This window comes from Mytilus edulis, chromosome 3, assembly GCF_963676685.1.
Source record: "Mytilus edulis chromosome 3, xbMytEdul2.2, whole genome shotgun sequence".
In the NCBI taxonomy this organism is placed as follows: Eukaryota; Metazoa; Mollusca; class Bivalvia; order Mytilida; family Mytilidae; genus Mytilus; species Mytilus edulis.
Window position 1 is genome coordinate 5326837 of NC_092346.1, and position 18500 is coordinate 5345336.

The 18500-nt window shown below is 33.5% G+C and overlaps 1 protein-coding gene across 1 annotated transcript; it reads right to left on the bottom strand.

Annotated features, from left to right (window-relative positions):
- Positions 1-6861: 6861 nt before the first annotated feature.
- Positions 6862-17974, bottom strand: LOC139515677 (uncharacterized). The gene is made up of 5 exons (XM_071305320.1): positions 17778-17974; positions 13055-13133; positions 12047-12207; positions 9705-9830; positions 6862-8418 (listed from the first exon to the last, which is right to left on the bottom strand). The coding sequence occupies exons 1-5, from the start codon at positions 17931-17933 to the stop codon at positions 8215-8217; spliced, it is 726 nt and encodes a 241-aa protein (XP_071161421.1). The 5' UTR covers positions 17934-17974; the 3' UTR covers positions 6862-8214.
- Between the last annotated feature and the right edge of the window lie 526 nt (positions 17975-18500).

The window sequence follows — 18500 nt, forward strand, 5'->3', positions numbered from 1 at the left end:
TCTTAAGTTGTCTTTTTGTCCAAAACCATCAGACATTGTCTTCTTCAATCTTGCACCCTACAAATCTTTGCTAAAAGGTTAGCAATCTGTCTTTGTGCTTAGACTAAGGAATATTGATTGATTGTTGTTTGCTTTACGTCCAGTGACAAATATTTCATGATTTTCCAACGTTTAAAAAATACATAGATGCAATAGTTAGGTCATGCAATTGAGCTCCTGCAATAGAGTGGGTAAGGAAATTTGAGACTTCACTGAAAATGAACTGTATTGGATAGGGACAGAAATTTAGCCACAGGGTATAAAGAAGTCAATGATTAAAATCACCATCTTTAAACTATATAATGGAAAATGTAAACACTTTTCCCTTCTTTCTCTGGATTTGTTTGGGTGTAAAACATCTAATGAGGCAGTTGTGCCATGCTTCTGACAACACAAACCCTTGGAAGTAAGAAGACTTGCATATGTTTGACAAATTTTCTAACAGAATCTCGTGCAGTTTTATGACAACCTCACAATCTGTAAATACTGTTATTTTCTACAAGTTATAAAAAAGGTTTTGATGTTCTGTATTTATAGCATTTAATTGTTAACATAAGGGAAAGGAGTAACGGCAACCCTTCTCAGCTAGACCAATGACACAGTAATACAAATTGTGCCCATTTTAGGAATCATAGCATAATGGAACAACAATATGCATCCATAGGATACCATGCCTTTTATATACTATCTATTCTCTTTATCTAGTGATTCTGAAAATGTGAGTAAATATCATAATTTTGCATATATTCTATAAAAAGTAACATCACAATAAACATGTGTACTGAATTTGTGTGACCAAAACATCAAGACAGACCAGAAAGAATAATATTATGTCCCTCTACTTTCATAGATGAGACCTAAAAAAAATCTAAGGATTAGTTGATGCAGGCTTGAGTTTTGAGCTAAGATGTTTAACTAGATTATCCTTTCCCTTCCCCTTTTAAAATTCCTATTAGATTTATATTTTTGGAATTTTGATACCAAATGTGTGAAATATGGTTAAGAAAATCATATAATAGAACTAAGCTTTCTCATTGACATTTAAATCCTTATTGACAGCCCTTTATTTTAATTAATTGTTGTTGTTAGTGTTTAATGCCACTTTCAACATATTTGGCTATTTTGTGGTAGTCAGGTTTTATTGAAGGAAGCCAGAGTGCAAGAATGGAATTAAACGCACCTGCCACCAGGTAGGGTGGCAACTCACAACCTCAATGTTGACAGGCCAGTGATAAAGTTGTTGATGTACTTAAACCACTAATGAACTGAAGCCACTCATTCACTTTGACATTTGAATGTGCAGCCATATCATCTTGAAAATGGGATGTTTACACTGGTGCCTCACACATTACTGTGTCACCCTCACAACAGTTCTTACTCACACTTCTCATCATTCAAGTCAACAAAATTAAATAGATCTATCAAATGGATTCATTGATATTTTGATCTTGTCCTATATACACAAGACTTATTAAAACTGGAAAGTATCAGCAAATCACCAGCGTGTTGTATTAGCATTCTTGTATTCTTTTCATCTGCATTTAACATAAAATTCTTGAAATCTCCTGATAAACTTGCACCAGTTCTAAGTCAGAAACATGGAGTCGATTTCACCTAAAAACTTACAACTAAGATTTGTCTTAGGTCATGAACAAATCAGTATACTTACGATCAATCTTAGTCGTAAGTTTTTTTGTGAAATCAACTCCACATGTTCAGTGGCTGTCGTTTGTTGTGGTTCATAAGTGTTTCCTGTTTCTCTTTTTTTATATAGATTAGACCGTTGCTTTTCCTGTTTGAATGGTTTTACGCTGTCATTTTAGGGGCCCTTTACTGCTTTCTGTTTGGTTGAGACAAGGCTCTGTGTTGAAGACCATAGTTTGCCCTATAATGGTTTCTTTTTACAAGAGTGCACACGCTGAAATGTCTCGCCTTCTATACTAATCATTGATATTATGTTGATGGTCCTAAGTATAAAGCTAAGCTTTATTACAACTGTCACATGAACTTAACATTAACCAAGATAACTAAACAAAGACCAATGAACCTTGAAAAAGAGGTCCAGGTCAGATGAACCATGCCAGGCAGACAGGTACAGCTAACAATGCTTCTATACAACATATATAGTTGACACATTACTTATAGTTTAAGAAAAATAGACCAAAACAAAAAATTAACACTGTGCAATGAACCGTGAAAATGAGGTCACGGTTAAATAAAACCTGCTCGACTGACATAAAGATCATAAAATATTTCCATACACCAAATATAGTTGACCTATGGCATATAGCATTAGATAACAAGACCAAAACTCAAAAACTTAACTTTGACCACTGAACCATGAAAATGAGGTCAAGGTCACATGACATCTGCCCGCTAGACATGTACACTTAACAATCATTCCATACAACAAATATAGTAGACCTATGGCATATGGTATGAGAAAAACAGACCAAAACACAAAAATTTAACTATAACCACTGAACCATGAAAATGAGGTCAAGGTCAGATGACACCTGCCAGTTGGACATGTACACCTTACAGTCCTTCCATACACCGAATATACTAGCCCTATTGCTTATAGTATCTGAGATATGGACTTGACCACCAAAACTTAACCTTGTTCACTGATCCATGAAATGAGGTCGAGGTCAACTGTCTGACAGACACGAGGACCTTGCAAGGTACGCACATATCAAATATAGTTATCCTATTACTTATAATAAGAGAGAATTCAACATTTCAAAAAATTTGAACTTTTTTTTCAAGTGGTCACTGAACCATGAAAATGAGGTCAAGGACATTGGACATGTGACTGACGGAAACTTCGTAACATGAAGCATCTATATACAAAGTATGAAGCATCCAGGTCTTCCACCTTCTAAAATATAAAGCTTTTAAGAAGTGAGCTAACGCCGCCGCCGGATCACTATCCCTATGTCGAGCTTTCTGCAACAAAAGTTGCAGGCTCGACAAAAATTATGACTTGGATGGAGTGTTGTTTCATTGGCAATCATACCACATCTCCTTATATCTATTTATGCAAAGAAATATCAAAACTAATTTTAAAATTCGTTTTTATTCTTATATATTATATACATTGTATATATGCAATGTATATATGCATATATACATCTTTTTTGTGTTTTTTTTTCTCTCCATTACAACAACAACATATATATCAAAACCTTAAAGGCCTATACAATATGCAATATTAATATTATTTACTAGTTAAGCATAACACACCCAATTCATTGCAAAACTATCACATACTTCTTTAAATTTCATTCTTTATTTCTTTTTCTGACGCCACAAAAATTTAAATTGTTCTTGGAAATTTAATATTTTCTGTTTAAATCAAATGTTTCTCCCAGCAGTCTGATATGACTCTAGAGGTCAAACCCCGAACAGTAGGTTGGGCAAAGTTGGACACAATTTTCAAGCTTGAATTTGAATTGTGATCAAAGATCATACAAATTTGAAGTTGGAAATTTAATTTTTAAGTATCATGGTAAGATTCAGCACATAAAACAACACCAAAAATTATATTTTGATTGAAATCAAACCCTTATATATAAACTAATTTGAAAACAGGGCCCAAAATAAAAAATCTAAATGCACAATAAGATTCAGCATATCATAGAACCGCAATGATTCAGTTTTTGATGAAATATAACAAATTTTAATTTTGGACCCGTTTGACCTAAATGTAGAACAATTTTAAATTGGGGCCCCAATATCTAAAAAGGTAATTCAAGGTTACATAATGAATTAAAAGATCCCCCCCAAAAAATTTTTGTCCCCCCTCCCCCACATATTTTCTTTTTGAATTTGAAATTTTGAATATTCTTGAAGAAAAATGTATGGACCCCCTAAAAAAAATTAATCCCCCCTCCCCAAAAAATTAAATGTCCACCAAAATGCAAGTGGCCCCTCTGCATTTGGGATGTTTCTATTGCTCTGGGAATTTGTAGGCAAACACTTTTTAATAATATCATACCAATACAACTTCTGTGAATTCATTTATTTTTGTGGGAACCAATTTTACGGAATGGAGGAAACTTGCATTTTTGTGGATATTTTATTTTGTGGTTTTGTTAAAGTCTGTTCATATTTTTATAGAAAATTATAATTTGTTGTACATTGGAATTCATGGTTCCTGGGTAACCTTAAAAATTTGTATACAAGGAATAATGAATTCATAGTTAGTACTTAGATTTGAAGTTATTTGTTCAGAGCAGGATTTACATAATGTCATTTCCTAAATTTACACAAATGGTTATTGCCCATTTCATAACTTTTGACCAAATGATCTCAATACAGGGGGAGATAATAATTATGTCAGGGGGGATAACTTTTGACCAAATGATCTCAATACAGGGGGAGATACTTAATTATGTCAGGGGGATAACTTTTGACCAAATGATATCAATACAGGAGGAGATAATTAATTATGTCAGGGGGATAACTTTTGACCAAATGATATCAATACAGGGGGAGATAATTAAAATTAATATTTCAGCTTAATAGACCGTCAAAATTTATGAAGTGTTATTTTTATATTTCTGCAAATGTTGCACCTTCTCATGTAATTAAACATATAAATATATATTTCTGGGCTGAATTTTTATTTTTTGCAAAAGTGGCCATCCAATGTAATTAAATATATAAAAAAGGTCATATTTGCTTTTTTAAGTTAGTCATAAGACAGAAAGCACCTAAAATGATTACATATAAATTATGCATAAAAAATATTGATGATTTTTAAGATTCAACCTTACCCTTTACTTTTGTTCTTGGTGAAAATATAAAGATTTTGTACTAAACTATTAAATTTGTATACAATTGGGAATAGATGTCAGATGTACAGCAATTAGTCAGCAACTAAACAAAACACAATACATGGCCAAATTCATGTCAGATGTACAGCAATTAGTCAGCAACTAAACAAAACACAATACATGGCCAAATTCATGTCAGATGTACAGCAATTAGTCAGCAACTAAACAAAACACAATACATGGCCAAATTCATGTCAGATGTACAGCAATTAGTCAGCAACTAAACAAAACACAATACATGGCCAAATTCATGTCAGATGTACAGCAATTATTCAGCAACTAAACAAAACACAATACATGGCCAAATTCATGTCAGATGTACAGCAATTAGTCAGCAACTAAACAAAACACAATACATGGCCAAATTCATGTCAGATGTACAGCAATTAGTCAGCAACTAAACAAAACACAATACATGGCCAAATTCATGTCAGATGTACAGCAATTAGTCAGCAACTAAACAAAACACAATACATGGCCAAATTCATGTCAGATGTACAGCAATTAGTCAGCAACTAAACAAAACACAATACATGACCAAATTCATGTCAGATGTACAGCAATTAGTCAGCAACTAAACAAAACACAATACATGATTCATGTCAGATGTACAGCAATTAGTCAGCAACTAAACAAAACACAATACATGGCCAAATTCATGTCAGATGTACAGCAATTAGTCAGCAACTGAACAAAACACAATACATGATTCATGTCAGATGTACAGCAATTAGTCAGCAACTAAATAAAACACAATACATGATTCATGTCAGATGTACAGCAATAAGTCAGCAACTAAACAAAACACAATACATGATTCATGTCAGATGTACAGCAATTAGTCAGCAACTAAACAAAACACAATGCATGACCAAATTCATTTCTGACCTGCTCTTATCAAAGCAAAAATTATACAACATAAAAGCTATAATAATATGTCTAAACCAGTTCTTACATAAAGAAATTAACAAAGTCTTATCTGCTGTAACTTTCTATACATGAAGACAAAAAATAAGAAAAAACAAAACTAGAGGCTCTAAAGAGCCTGTGTCGCTCACCTTGGTCTATGTGAATATTAAAGGAAGCAGTTGGATTCATGACAAAATTGTATTTTGGTGATGGTGATGTGTTTGTACATCTTACTTTACTGAACATTCTTGCTGCTTAAAATTATCTCTATCTATAATGAACTTGGCCCATTAGTTTCAGTGGAAAATGTTAGTAAAAATTTACAAATTTTATGAAAATTGTTAAAAATTGACAATAAAGAACAATAACTCCTAAGGGGGTCAATTGACCATTTCGGTCATGTTGACTTATTTGTAAATCTTACTTTGCTGAACATTATTGCTGTTTATAGTTTATCTCTATCTATAATAATATTCAAGATAATAACCAAAAAGAGCAAAATTTCCTTAAAATTACTAATTCAGGGCCAGCAACCCAACAACGGGTTGTCCGATTCATCTGAAAATTTCAGGGCAGATAGATCTTGAACTGATAAACAATTCTACCCCATGGCAGATTTGCTCTAAATGCTTTGGGTTTTGAGTTATAAGCCAAAAACTGCATTTTACCCTATGTTCTATTTTTAGCCATGGCGGCCATCTTGGTTTGATGGCCGGGTCATCGGACACATTTTTCACACTACTAACCCAAAAGATGATTGTGGCCAAGTTTGGATTAATTTGGCCCAGTAGTTTCAGAGGAGAAGATTTTTGTAAAATATTACTAAGATTTACCAAAAATGGTTAAAAATTGACTATAAAGGGCAATAACTCCTAAAGGGGTCAACTGACCATTTCAGTCATGTTGACTTATTTGTAAATCTTACTTTGCTGAACATTATTGCTGCTTACTGTTTATCTTTATCTATAATAATATTCAAGATAATAACCAAAAACAGCAAAATATCTTTAAAATTACTAATTCAGGGGCAGCAACCCAACAACGGGTTATCCGATTCATCTGAAAATTTCAGGGCAGGTGAGCTAAAAATGATAACCAAGCATTGCACTCTACATTTGACAAACCCTATGATTAGGAAATACAATATGGGGGTCTGAATGGTCTGAATGGGGTTTACAGATTAAAGAATAAGTGGTCAAACCCACAGAAAAAAAGATTAGAGAACAATAGGCAAAAAACACTAAAATAGAGAAAAATTGACAGACATAAAGCAAAAAACACTAAAATAGAGAAAAATGACAGACATAAAGCAAAAAACACTAAAATAGAGAAAAATGACAGACATAAAGCAAAAAACACTAAAATAGAGAAAAATGACAGACATAAAGAATAAAAACAATACGGAAAAGAAGACCCTCATCATTATTTATCCTTATTTTCCAAATATTAAAGGGGTCTCATTGGGGGGTTCCGATCAGGGATCCCGCTTACTATTTTGTCAGATTCCTGTATCCCGCTTACACTATGTACGTAAGCAATTCTCATTTTTTTGTCATTTCTTGTGTCCCGCTAGACCTCATTTCCCGTTTTCATGACACAATAATTTGACTTTCATGTGTCACGCTTAAAAAAATTTGTCAATCCAGCATCACGCTTAGACGCATTCAATACAGACATGATTTTTAATAGCAAATAGTGAAAAGCAGCAGAAATTACCGTCACTATAATGATGTTGGGGGTTATTAACGACCTTGACTGTTCGGTGGGTAATCACTATAGAGAATTTGTTGAAGACAGTTTTTGGTTTATAAAATTATAATTTCAGGGATTTATTCTGTTCCCTTGAAGGGATTAAATGTCATGGTTATATGAAGAGCATTTAGAAGTTAAGATTTTTCAATGTTGAATTTTATGTTTGCATGGGAAATACCAATTTTGAACATTTCGTCTTTGAATTATAGTCCTAAATATAAGACTGCAGTTAAGTAATACAAATGCATTGCAGTACCAAAATATTCCAATGACTCAACTTGATTAATTTTGAAAGAGAATTCTTTTTGTCTCTTAAGGAATCAGTAGAAACCTGATTTGACTCTGTGATCACTTATTCTGCAAAAAATCTTTAAAATAAGAAAAAAAGAATACAATAGAAGAAAAAAAGATATGGGGGTATCCCTCCATGACACAAAAGCAGTACATTCACAGAAAAAAATCCAAACAAAAAGCAAAGGAACAGTGCTTTTATTGCTGTTCTCCATCTCAAAGTCACAGTGAGGACTTCAACATGAATTTAGTCTGAATTCTAATTATAAACAGAAAGAAGTAAGATAAGAAATGTAAGAAAATCACATAAAATGCATCACAGCACATTTTGAAATTTAAATACATGCATTAATCTGGTAAAATAATTGTCAATAGAACATTATCATTCTAAAAGCTTCAACCTTGTCCGTGGTTTACTAACTAAGTGTAATCTAGGAGAAAATCTCAGGTTTTTCGATGAAACTGTCTGTTTTTCTATTTTCTTTGATGGTGTAGTCTGTAAAGTGTTCATTTTTGATGAATTATTTCTTTTTATTTTCATCGCAGCTCTTAAATTCTCTGCTTTTGTTACTTCTCTTCCAGAGGTCTGAAAGAAAAAAAAAGTTTATTGTTTTAATCTATTTATTCTAGAACAGTGAGAATATACATATATCCTAATAATGGAAAAGAAGGCAAGCACTTGGTGTCTTTCAAAGCTGTTATCCTAATTCAGGTAAGAGGTTTTGGTTTACTTGCTTGCTTTGTTTGTATAAATAATGCCCAGGTGCAAATATATCATGCAAATTTAGGATGAGAACTTATAAACACTTGATACAATAATCAATGATAGATAAATGAAACAGAATTTGTTAGTCTTGTGCATTTTTAAATTAAAAACAAGAATATGTCTATAGTACATGAATGCCCCACTCGCACTATCATTTTACATGTTCAATGGACCGTGAAATTGGGGTCAATACTTTAATTTGGCATTAAAATTAGAAAGATCATATCATGGGGAACATGTGTACTAAGTTTCAAGTTGATTGGACTTCAAATTTATCAAAAAATACCTTGACCAAAAACTATAACCTGAAGCGGGATGAACGGACGCATGGACGAACGGATGCACAGACCAGAAAACATAATGCCCCTCTACTATTGTAGTTTGGGCATAAAAATTGGTTTATAGTTTAGTGTGGCGCCCATGTCTCTGAACTAGCATACATTATTGTTAAGGGGCCTGCCTCCAGGTCCAGAGGTTTCTCTCTGAATTGAAATCCTATTGGTGACATTGGACTTTTTCTGCTCTTTGTTTGGGTTGTCTCTTTGACACATTCTGCTTTCTATTCAATATTTCTATTTAATTACAAAAGGTAGATAAATTGACTTAAAATTAAGGAAATGTAATTATCAATGGTAATGCATGTCTGAAAAAATGGAGGTGTCTTGACATATATCTTCTTTAACTAGCCTAAAAAATTAAATAATGGATATTTTCTTGTGACATTGAGAAATTCATTTGTAAGAAGACATTGTTATTTATATTCTGTATAAAAACTAATATAAAATGTATATTGTTGGGTTCTTTAGGCCTAATAAAAATATATGTGTGGTTCCAGTTACCCTACCTACCCTACTTTTTAGTCTCTAAAATAGCCTACCCTAAAGTTTTTTTTTGCCATTTGGCATTAAGCACTGTTAAAGTCAAAATGTTGCTCACATAGAGTCAATGTAAAAATAAAACATAAAAAAAAAAAATCCCTACCTACCTACCCTAAATTTTTTTAAGATGTAACTGGAACCACACATACTATTTTATTTGGCCTTAAGCATGTAAAAATGCATTCTTATGCAGTCTGATTTGATTGGTTTGATTAAAACTGTATATACCTTAAGTATTGATGACAAGGTAGATTCTGTGTCCTTTAAACGATCTAAAACTTCCTCTGATGATAACAAATTATCTGGTAAGGGTAAAGGCTCTGTTTTAGGGTTACATATAACTTTTAACTGGCCCTGAAATAAAAAGTCAAATTTATTAGCATAACACATTAATCATTGTTAATATTGATCCACTGTACCCATCAATGCACATATCTTATGTCAATATCAAATATCCATCAACAAAAAGATGAAGTCTGACCTTTGGTGAAAATAATAACTAGAGGCTCTAAAGAGCCTGTGTCGCTCACCTTGGTCTATGTGAATATTAAAGGAAGCAGATGGATTCATGATAAAATTGTGTTTTGGTGATGGTGATGTGTTTGTACATCTTACTTTACTGAACATTCTTGCTGCTTAAAATTATCTCTATCTATAATGAACTTGGCCCATTAGTTTCAGTGGAAAATGTTAGTAAAAATTTACAAATTTTATGAAAATTGTTAAAAATTGACTATAAAGAACAATAACTCCTAAGGGGGTCAATTGACCATTTCGGTCATGTTGACTTATTTGTAAATCTTACTTTGCTGAACATTATTGTTGTTTACAGTTTATCTCTATCAATAATAATAATCAAGATAATGACCAAAAACAGCAAAATTTCCTTAAAACTAACAATCCAGGGTCAGCAACCCAACAACGGGTTGTCCGATTCATCTAAAAATTTCAGAGCAGATAAATGTTGACCTGATAAACAATTTTACTCCATGTCAGATTTGCTCTAAATGCTTTGGGTTTTGATGTATAAGCCAAAAACTGCATTTTACCCCATGTTCTATTTTTAGCCATGGCGGCCATCTTGGTTGGATGGCCGGGTCACCGGACACATTTTTCAAACTACTAACCCAAAAGATGATTGTGGCCAAGTTTGGATTAATTTGGCCAAGTAGTTTCAGAGGAGAAGATTTTTGTAAAAGATTACTAAGATTTACGAAAAATGGTTAAAAATTGACTATAAAGGGCAATAACTCCTAAAGGGGTCAACTGACCATTTCAGTCATGTTGACTTATTTGTAAATCTTACTTTGGTGAACATTATTGCTGTTTATAGTTTATCTCTATCTATAATGATATTCAAGATAATAACCAAAAAGAGCAAAATTTCCTTAAAATTACTAATTCAGGGCCAGCAACCCAACAACGGGTTGTCCGATTCATCTGAAAATTTCAGGGCAGATAGATCTTGAACTGATAAACAATTTTACCCCATGTCAGATTTGCTCTAAATGCTTTGGGTTTTGAGTTATAAGCCAAAAACTGCATTTTACCCCATGTTCTATTTTTAGCCATGGCGGCCATCTTGGTTTGATGGCCGGGTCACCGGACACATTTTTCAAACTACTAACCTAAAAGATGATTGTGGCCAAGTTTGGATTAACTTGGCCCAGTAGTTTCAGAGGAGAAGATTTTTGTAAAATATTACTAAGATTTATGAAAAATGGTTAAAAATTGACTATAAAGGGCAATAACTCCTAAAGGGGTCAACTGACCATTTCAGTCATGTTGACTTATTTGTAAATCTTACTTTGCTGAACATTATTGCTGTTTACTGTTTATCTCTATCTATAATAATATTCAAGATAATAACCAAAAACAGCAAAATTTCCTTAAAATTACTAATTCAGGGGCAGCAACCCAACAACGGGTTATCCGATTCATCTGAAAATTTCAGGGCAGATAGATCTTCACCTGTTTAACAATTCTACCCCATGTCAGATTTGCTCTAAATGCTTTGGTTTTTGAGTTACAAGCCAAAAACTGCATTTTACCCCTATGTTCTATTTTTAGCCATGGCGGCCATCTTGGATGGTTGGCCGGGTCACCGGACACATTTTTTAAACTAGATACCCCAATGATGATTGTGGCCAAGTTTGGTTTAATTTGGCCCAGTAGTTTCAGAGGAGAAGATTTTTGTAAAAGTTAACGACGACGACGGACGACGGACGACGACGGACGCCAAGTGATGAGAAAAGCTCACTTGGCCTTTTAGGCCAGGTGAGCTAAAAATGGACAAATAAAATGTTCTTGTATCATTTACTGTAAATCAACTAATTTTCACCACTTTGGTGAGTAGAAAATAACGCGAATATAAATCATCAGTATATTTCAAAAACTTGGATCTCGTTATATAACTACATAATGCAAATCGAAAATCATGAAATTAAATTGCTGCATATTAGTCTATAAAGAGCTAAGTGTGAAATAAAGTATTCATGAGAATAAGTTGGTTTACAGTATGTGTGGTCAAGATTGAAATGTATCGAAAATCTACATTCAAATGTACTTACAAGTTTACATAACTGTTTTGCAGTAAGACGTGACAAACAGGACCTGTATCTTGATGGACAATGCTTCCTTTTTGTAGCTACTTCTGTGACTGTCTGATGGAGCTGATTGGTCAGTTCCCCATTGATATATTCTTTCTTCTCTACATCTACAGGCTCAAACTCTGTAATAATTAAATATGCATTATATTTGATCTGCTGTAGAGAAGTAAATTTCTCTACATCTCTACATATGATCAGCTTAAATGATTAAATGAAGGAACCACTTGGGTTCATCAAAGTTCAATAATACTATTATGCAAAAAAAAATATATTTGAGGTTAATCTTCTTTTTAAAGATTAATGTTGGACTTGAGCATTTACTTATTGTGTAGAAGGTTAAACACCCCTGGCAACTAACTGAACAAGTGATTAGCTTGACCTAATGAGAAAACAAGAATGTGTGTCCCTAGTACATGGATGCCCATACATACTATCATTTTCTATGTTCAGTGGACCGTGAAAATGGGGTAAAAACTCTAATTTGGCATTAAAATTAGAAAGATCATGTCATATAGGGAACATGTGTACTTAGTTTCAAGATGAATGGACTTCATCAAAAACAACCTCGACGAAAATCTTTACCGTAACCTGAAGTGGGATAGATGGACAAACAGACCAGAAAACATAATGCCCATAAATGGGGCATAAAAATAATAATTAGACAGATTATATACCAAGGTGCAATCACCAGGAATTTATCAAAAACGTACGCCACAGTATAGTAACCCCCAAGTCTCATATACTGTCAGTATGACTTTGGTGGCAGGCGAGACAAAAATGAGTCTAAGATTGTTCAAAATTTACTTTTCAGAATTTTGTGAAAAAGCTATAGAGTAAACACTTTCATAACATAATTTGGGACTATAAAGCTAGGTCTGTGGATGAAGGAAACAGAATCTTTAATTTAGCACAAATTTTTCAAAAAAATATTCATCTGGATGAAAATTAATGTATCTTATGAATTCTTACCTGTGGTATCGTTTCCATTACTCTCACTCCATAACTGTCCATCTATGGACACACATTCATGAAAAGCACCCTCATACACCTAAAAGTAACAAGAATATGAACACTTTTCATAAAAATAATGTAAAAGAAAATAGAAAATGAGATATATCTAAAATGTAGCTGTTCAAATGGTTCTTAGGCATCAGAACACGGTTGCATTTCTTTACAAAACATGTAAATCCAAATAGTCACATTGCATTCTTTCAATAAGATTTTTAGTATAGGATATCAGTTTAAAGAAAATTTGTATCAAAGTTATAGAAAATTCTTCCAGCTTTAACTGAAATAACTGAAATAATATATATATATATAAGGACATGTTTATCTGTAGGGGTCTTTACATGTTGATATTCAGTTAAACAGCTTCAGACATACAGTCAAACCTGCATTAATAAGCATTCACTCTTGAAAAGAATCAAAATTTATCACAAGATAGTTTAAAATTGAAAGCTTCAGTTAAAATACATGGATGGTACCAGCCAGATCTAAAGCAGTGTTCTTATCGACTGATTCAAAGAAGATTTTTCCCAACTCAACCAGTTAGACTACCTTCATATCTCCATTTGTAATTTCAATCTGCATACCATCCAACCGAGCATTTGCATCTCACATGTCTACTCTACTACTGAACAACACCCTCCACCTCCACAAGTCTTTCATTCGGACACCTTCTGGCCAGACCCACAATGAATGCATGATGTCTTACTTAACTGTCTATCATCACTGCTGACCTGATGGATACATGTATATATCATGACTCAATCAAATAATCTGCCAGGCGCTCATAAGTACCAATACTGGCAGTAGCTCACAACCAATACTGTGAAAATACATGGATAGTACCAGGGTGATTTGAACCCTCATTGAATCTGGGCAAAGGCAGTGCTATGACCAAATGAGCCAAATAATACCTTTCCTAGCTCTACCAGTGACCAGTGTAATGGATGCAGTTGAGAGAAGTTAACCCTCCATATATGTATGGTTTTCCCGTTTGAATGGTTTTACACTAGTAATTTTGGGACCCTTTATAGCTTGTTGTTTGGTGTGAGCCAAGGCTCTGTGTTGAAGGATTGAACTTTAATGGTTTACTTTTATAAATTGTTATTTGGATGGAGAGTTGTCTCATTGGCACTCACACCACATCTTCCTATATCTATGAGCTGAAAGTGTAGCACTATCTGCCCCCTTCTCTTATATACAGCTTGTAGGATTGATTCATTCCACTCGTCATAATTTAGTTTACAGCAACCACATTGTATAAATATAATTTAAATACAAACTAAATTAAAAATTCTAACGTTATTCCGCTTTATTCTGACTTGAAGTTCTGTTTAACTACAAGATCTCTATTATTATTATAATTTATTATTAACTCATTCGCCCCCAAGAGATTTCAGGAAAATCATATGCAAATTAGCAGACTCTTGATGCTGTAACTGGTGCTCATCTATTAAACTATATATTGGGATTTGGGGGCGGATGGTATGGGGTGCTCATCTATTAAACTATATATTGGGATTTTGGGGCGGATGGTATGGGTGGGGTGTGGGGTGGGAGGTGGAATATTTTCTCGTGGGTTTAAACCCAACCCCACTTAAAAATGGTAATTTTCCGTCTATTTTCCGATTTTAAAACAACCTTGAGAGGTGAACATTGACAGCATCCTGTTTCTTTGTCATTAGGGTATTACCCTATAGTTACAGCAGTCCATTCATGTTAACTGGGAGTATGTTGGAACTGAGGGTCTTGCTGGGGAATTATTATTGTCAACTAATGTCTGCCTAAATGTCTCTTTTTAATGATTTTTGGCAAAACGATGACCTAGATTTTACAGACTAGATTCCTATTGGCCATATTATACCTTGTTGTGTTCCTGAACCACCTATGCATGCATTTATGATAATAGTTTGTACCTACAGTCACTTCCAGTTACGTAGTGGCCATCAGAAGATGCCCCCCCCCCCCCCCCACCTCATTTTGGCTACTTTTCACTTTTTACCGATTATGAACTCTTAAATGGCTTTCAAAGTGCCATATTTTCATGAACAGACATCTGAGGAGAGTTTATGGACCATGAATTGCTTGGTTGAAGTCCCTGCTATCATGACAGTTCAGCTGGGGCAGTTCAAAACGAGAATGTGTCCAAAGTACACGGATGCCCCACTCGCATTATCATTTTCCATGTTCAATGGACCGTGAAATCATGGAAATTGGGTAAAAAATCTAATTTGGCCTTAAAAGTAAAAAGATCAACTAATAAGGAACATGTGTACTAAGTTTCAAGTTGATTGGACTTCAGCTTCATCAAAAACTACGTACCTTGACCAAAAACTTTAACCTGAAACTCATACTTTTAATTTCTATGTTCAGTGGACCATGAAATTGGGTAAAAAAACTTATTTGGCCTTAAAAGTAAAAAGATCAACTAATAAGGAACATGTGTACTAAGTTTCAAGTTGATTGGACTTTAACTTCATCAAAAACTACAACAAATGTACCTTGACCTAAAACTTTAACCTGAAACTCACTTTTAATTTCTATGTTCAGTGGACCATGAAAATGGTGTCAAAAGTCTTATTTAGTTTAAAAATATGAAAGATCAACTAATAAGGAACATGTGTACTAAGTTTCAAGTTGATTGGACTTCAGCTTCATCAAAAACTACCTTGACCAAAAACTTTAACCTGAAACTCACGCTTTTAATTTCTATGTTCAGTGGACCATGAAAATGGTGTCAAAAGTCTAATTTTGTTTTAAAATAAGAAAGATCATATCATAAGGAACATGTGTACTAAGTTTCAAGTTGATTTGACTTCAGCTTCATCAAAAACTACCTTGACCAAAACTTTAACCTGAAGTGGGACGTTGCAGCCCTCACCAGTGATAGAGGTGGACTACCAGGACTACCCAATTTTTTTTCTTGGTAGTCCTGTGGACTATATATCCTATAATGTTAGTGTCTAACCCTGATGGAGGGTCATACGGGCCATCAAAGAATGGTTGTCGCCATCACGCCTACAGGTGGGATTTTGGGCTAAAGGGTTAAGGGGACACACGCTACAGGCGGGATTTGGGGCTAAAAGGTTAAGGGGACAAAGTCCCCTTTTACGGCAGAAAAATAAAACAATAAAAATTTCCCGTAAAAAAATCATTCTATTAATGAACTCAAAAATCGTGAACTTTTTTTCAGACTTTTTTTTATCTTCCTGCATAATAATTCATAACTCTACTTCCTTCTTACAGTTTCGTTTGTCATGAGACTTTTAAAAAAATATATATTTACCAGTCTAGTAAAATATAGGAAGGAAGACAACATTTATACCAATAGAATTTCATTTTTAATATTTTTTTATATGAAAAAAACGTTTCCTGCAGTCTTCACGCTGAGTGGCAGCCCAGGCTAGTAAAATTGCTCTCAGGCCTGTAAAAATCATATCTACAGGCCAACAGAATCTAACTAAAAATTTTCAAAAATTGAGCTCCGGGCCTGTCGATTTAAAAGTTTGTCGTTAAGACTGTTCCTGATGATAGAGTTTCTTAGTTTACATTAAATATGACGTCATTACTTAAATATAGTCACAACTAAAATCCCTAACAACAGAATAAAAATTTGACATGTTTAATATGGTATTTCCATTTCTTTTTTATCAGATTTTAAAGTTTAAATATGATTAATATGTTTGAATTAAAAGAAATAATACATGCAGACCGTTCCCTTTGGGTGGGTCTTTTCACCACTGAAGACCACCGCACACCCCAAAAACCCCAAATCACTAAGAAATACTGTGATATTATACAATAAAACGATAAAACAAATTAGATTACGTATAATCTAATCAATTTTCAGATTTTTATGGGGTATCCTTTTTATGTTATAAGGAAAAACGTCTCTGGATTCATCACTTTCCAGATTTGTGTGTGTTATTAAAATAATAAAATTCAAATATATTCATAAATAGTAATCAGTTCAAGTATCCTCAATCTCTGGTCTCAGTTAGATTTTGATATTTGTCTTTTTTCTTATTATTGGTATAACTAATTTATAGAAGAGCTAGAAGAAGAAAAAAATTGGAAAAAAATATATTTGAGTTGTCAATGGGGTTCTGCGGAGTTCTAAAAGTTGGGTGTTATAGACTCTCCCTTTCTGTTTTCTGTAGATATTTGGACTCTTCATCTTTTGATTTGTTGAATTAATAACTTGAATATTATATTTAAGTAACATTTATAACGATAAAAAAACAAAAATAATAAACTTTTGGGGTGTTTGGTGGTGTTCGGCGGTGAAAAGACCTACCGGTCCGCTTTTACAGGTAATGCCTGCCTCATATTACATTGCTTGGTCGAACAGGCTCCATGTCATGAGTAATGACCAAACTGCTTCAAGTAATTTCAAGTAATTTCTTGTTTCTACATTTTGGCATAATTTTTGCAGTTTTCATTTTTGAAAAAAATAGTTATATTCATTTTCCTTTAATATTTACACTACAGATAACAAAATGCAATGGGAAATACTGTAAATTGTTATAAACATCTCCATGAGTCTAGTACCGAATCAGCAATAGGGTACACACCAGTATATACATGTAGATCAACACAACACTCTGACTCAACAGCTGCCAAAGACATGAAAAGTCAAAACAAAACAAATCATGAAAATAATTCGAATTTTTGTATAGATTGTTACCTCTTTAAAACATTTTTCCCAATGGCATTTTTGGTTTTCATTAATTTCGTAAGAACTTGTTGTAGCTTCAGTAGCCGAAATTATAATCTCTTCAATCAGAACATTTGTACACTTTCTACTTTTAACTTCGATTTTCGAAGGGCGGAAATCCGCCATTTTAAATATGCCGCTATTTCATTGCGCATGCGTATTACAACAAATCAGGAAACAGACACGTATTGCTTTCGTTTTACACACGTGCCAGTTGTTGACCTTGCACTGTTTTTGTAATTACGTATATATAATCTAATCAATTTTCAGATTTTTATGGGCATCATTTTTATGAACTGAAACTCTTAAGATTTAATGAGAAGGATTATACTGTTAAAAATAGTATTAAATAGACTAAATTTTTAAAATGTTTTGTTTAAATTTTACATTTCTGTCCTCCCAACCTTGCCCCCACTCTTAGGCAGCCTTTTTCTTTGCTTGGTCTTTCATCACCAGTTGATATCGTGCGTTGTGTATGAGGAACACTTGTCTTCTTGATTGGAATTCTATTTGAGATATCAGGTCAGATGTGATTCTGTATATCTTTTGTATTTTTGTAATGTCCATTAATACTTGAATTGTCATTTCACATGTGAGATCTTCTACTCGCACATTCCCATTTGTGGTAAGTAGGTTCTTAATTGTTTGTAATATTGGATCTCGCAGGTAATTCCACGCTTCACATTCTATAAG

Excerpts from the sequence above, each read along its gene's own strand:
- LOC139515677 (XM_071305320.1), bottom strand. The coding sequence starts at position 17,933 with ATGGCGGATTTCCGCCCTTCGAAAATCGAAGTTAAAAGTAGAAAGTGT. Across the intron at positions 13,134-17,777 it reads GGGAAAAATGTTTTAAAGAG|GTGTATGAGGGTGCTTTTCA; the intron begins GTAACAATCTAT and ends TGTTACTTTTAG. Across the intron at positions 12,208-13,054 it reads TAATGGAAACGATACCACAG|AGTTTGAGCCTGTAGATGTA; the intron begins GTAAGAATTCAT and ends TAATTATTACAG.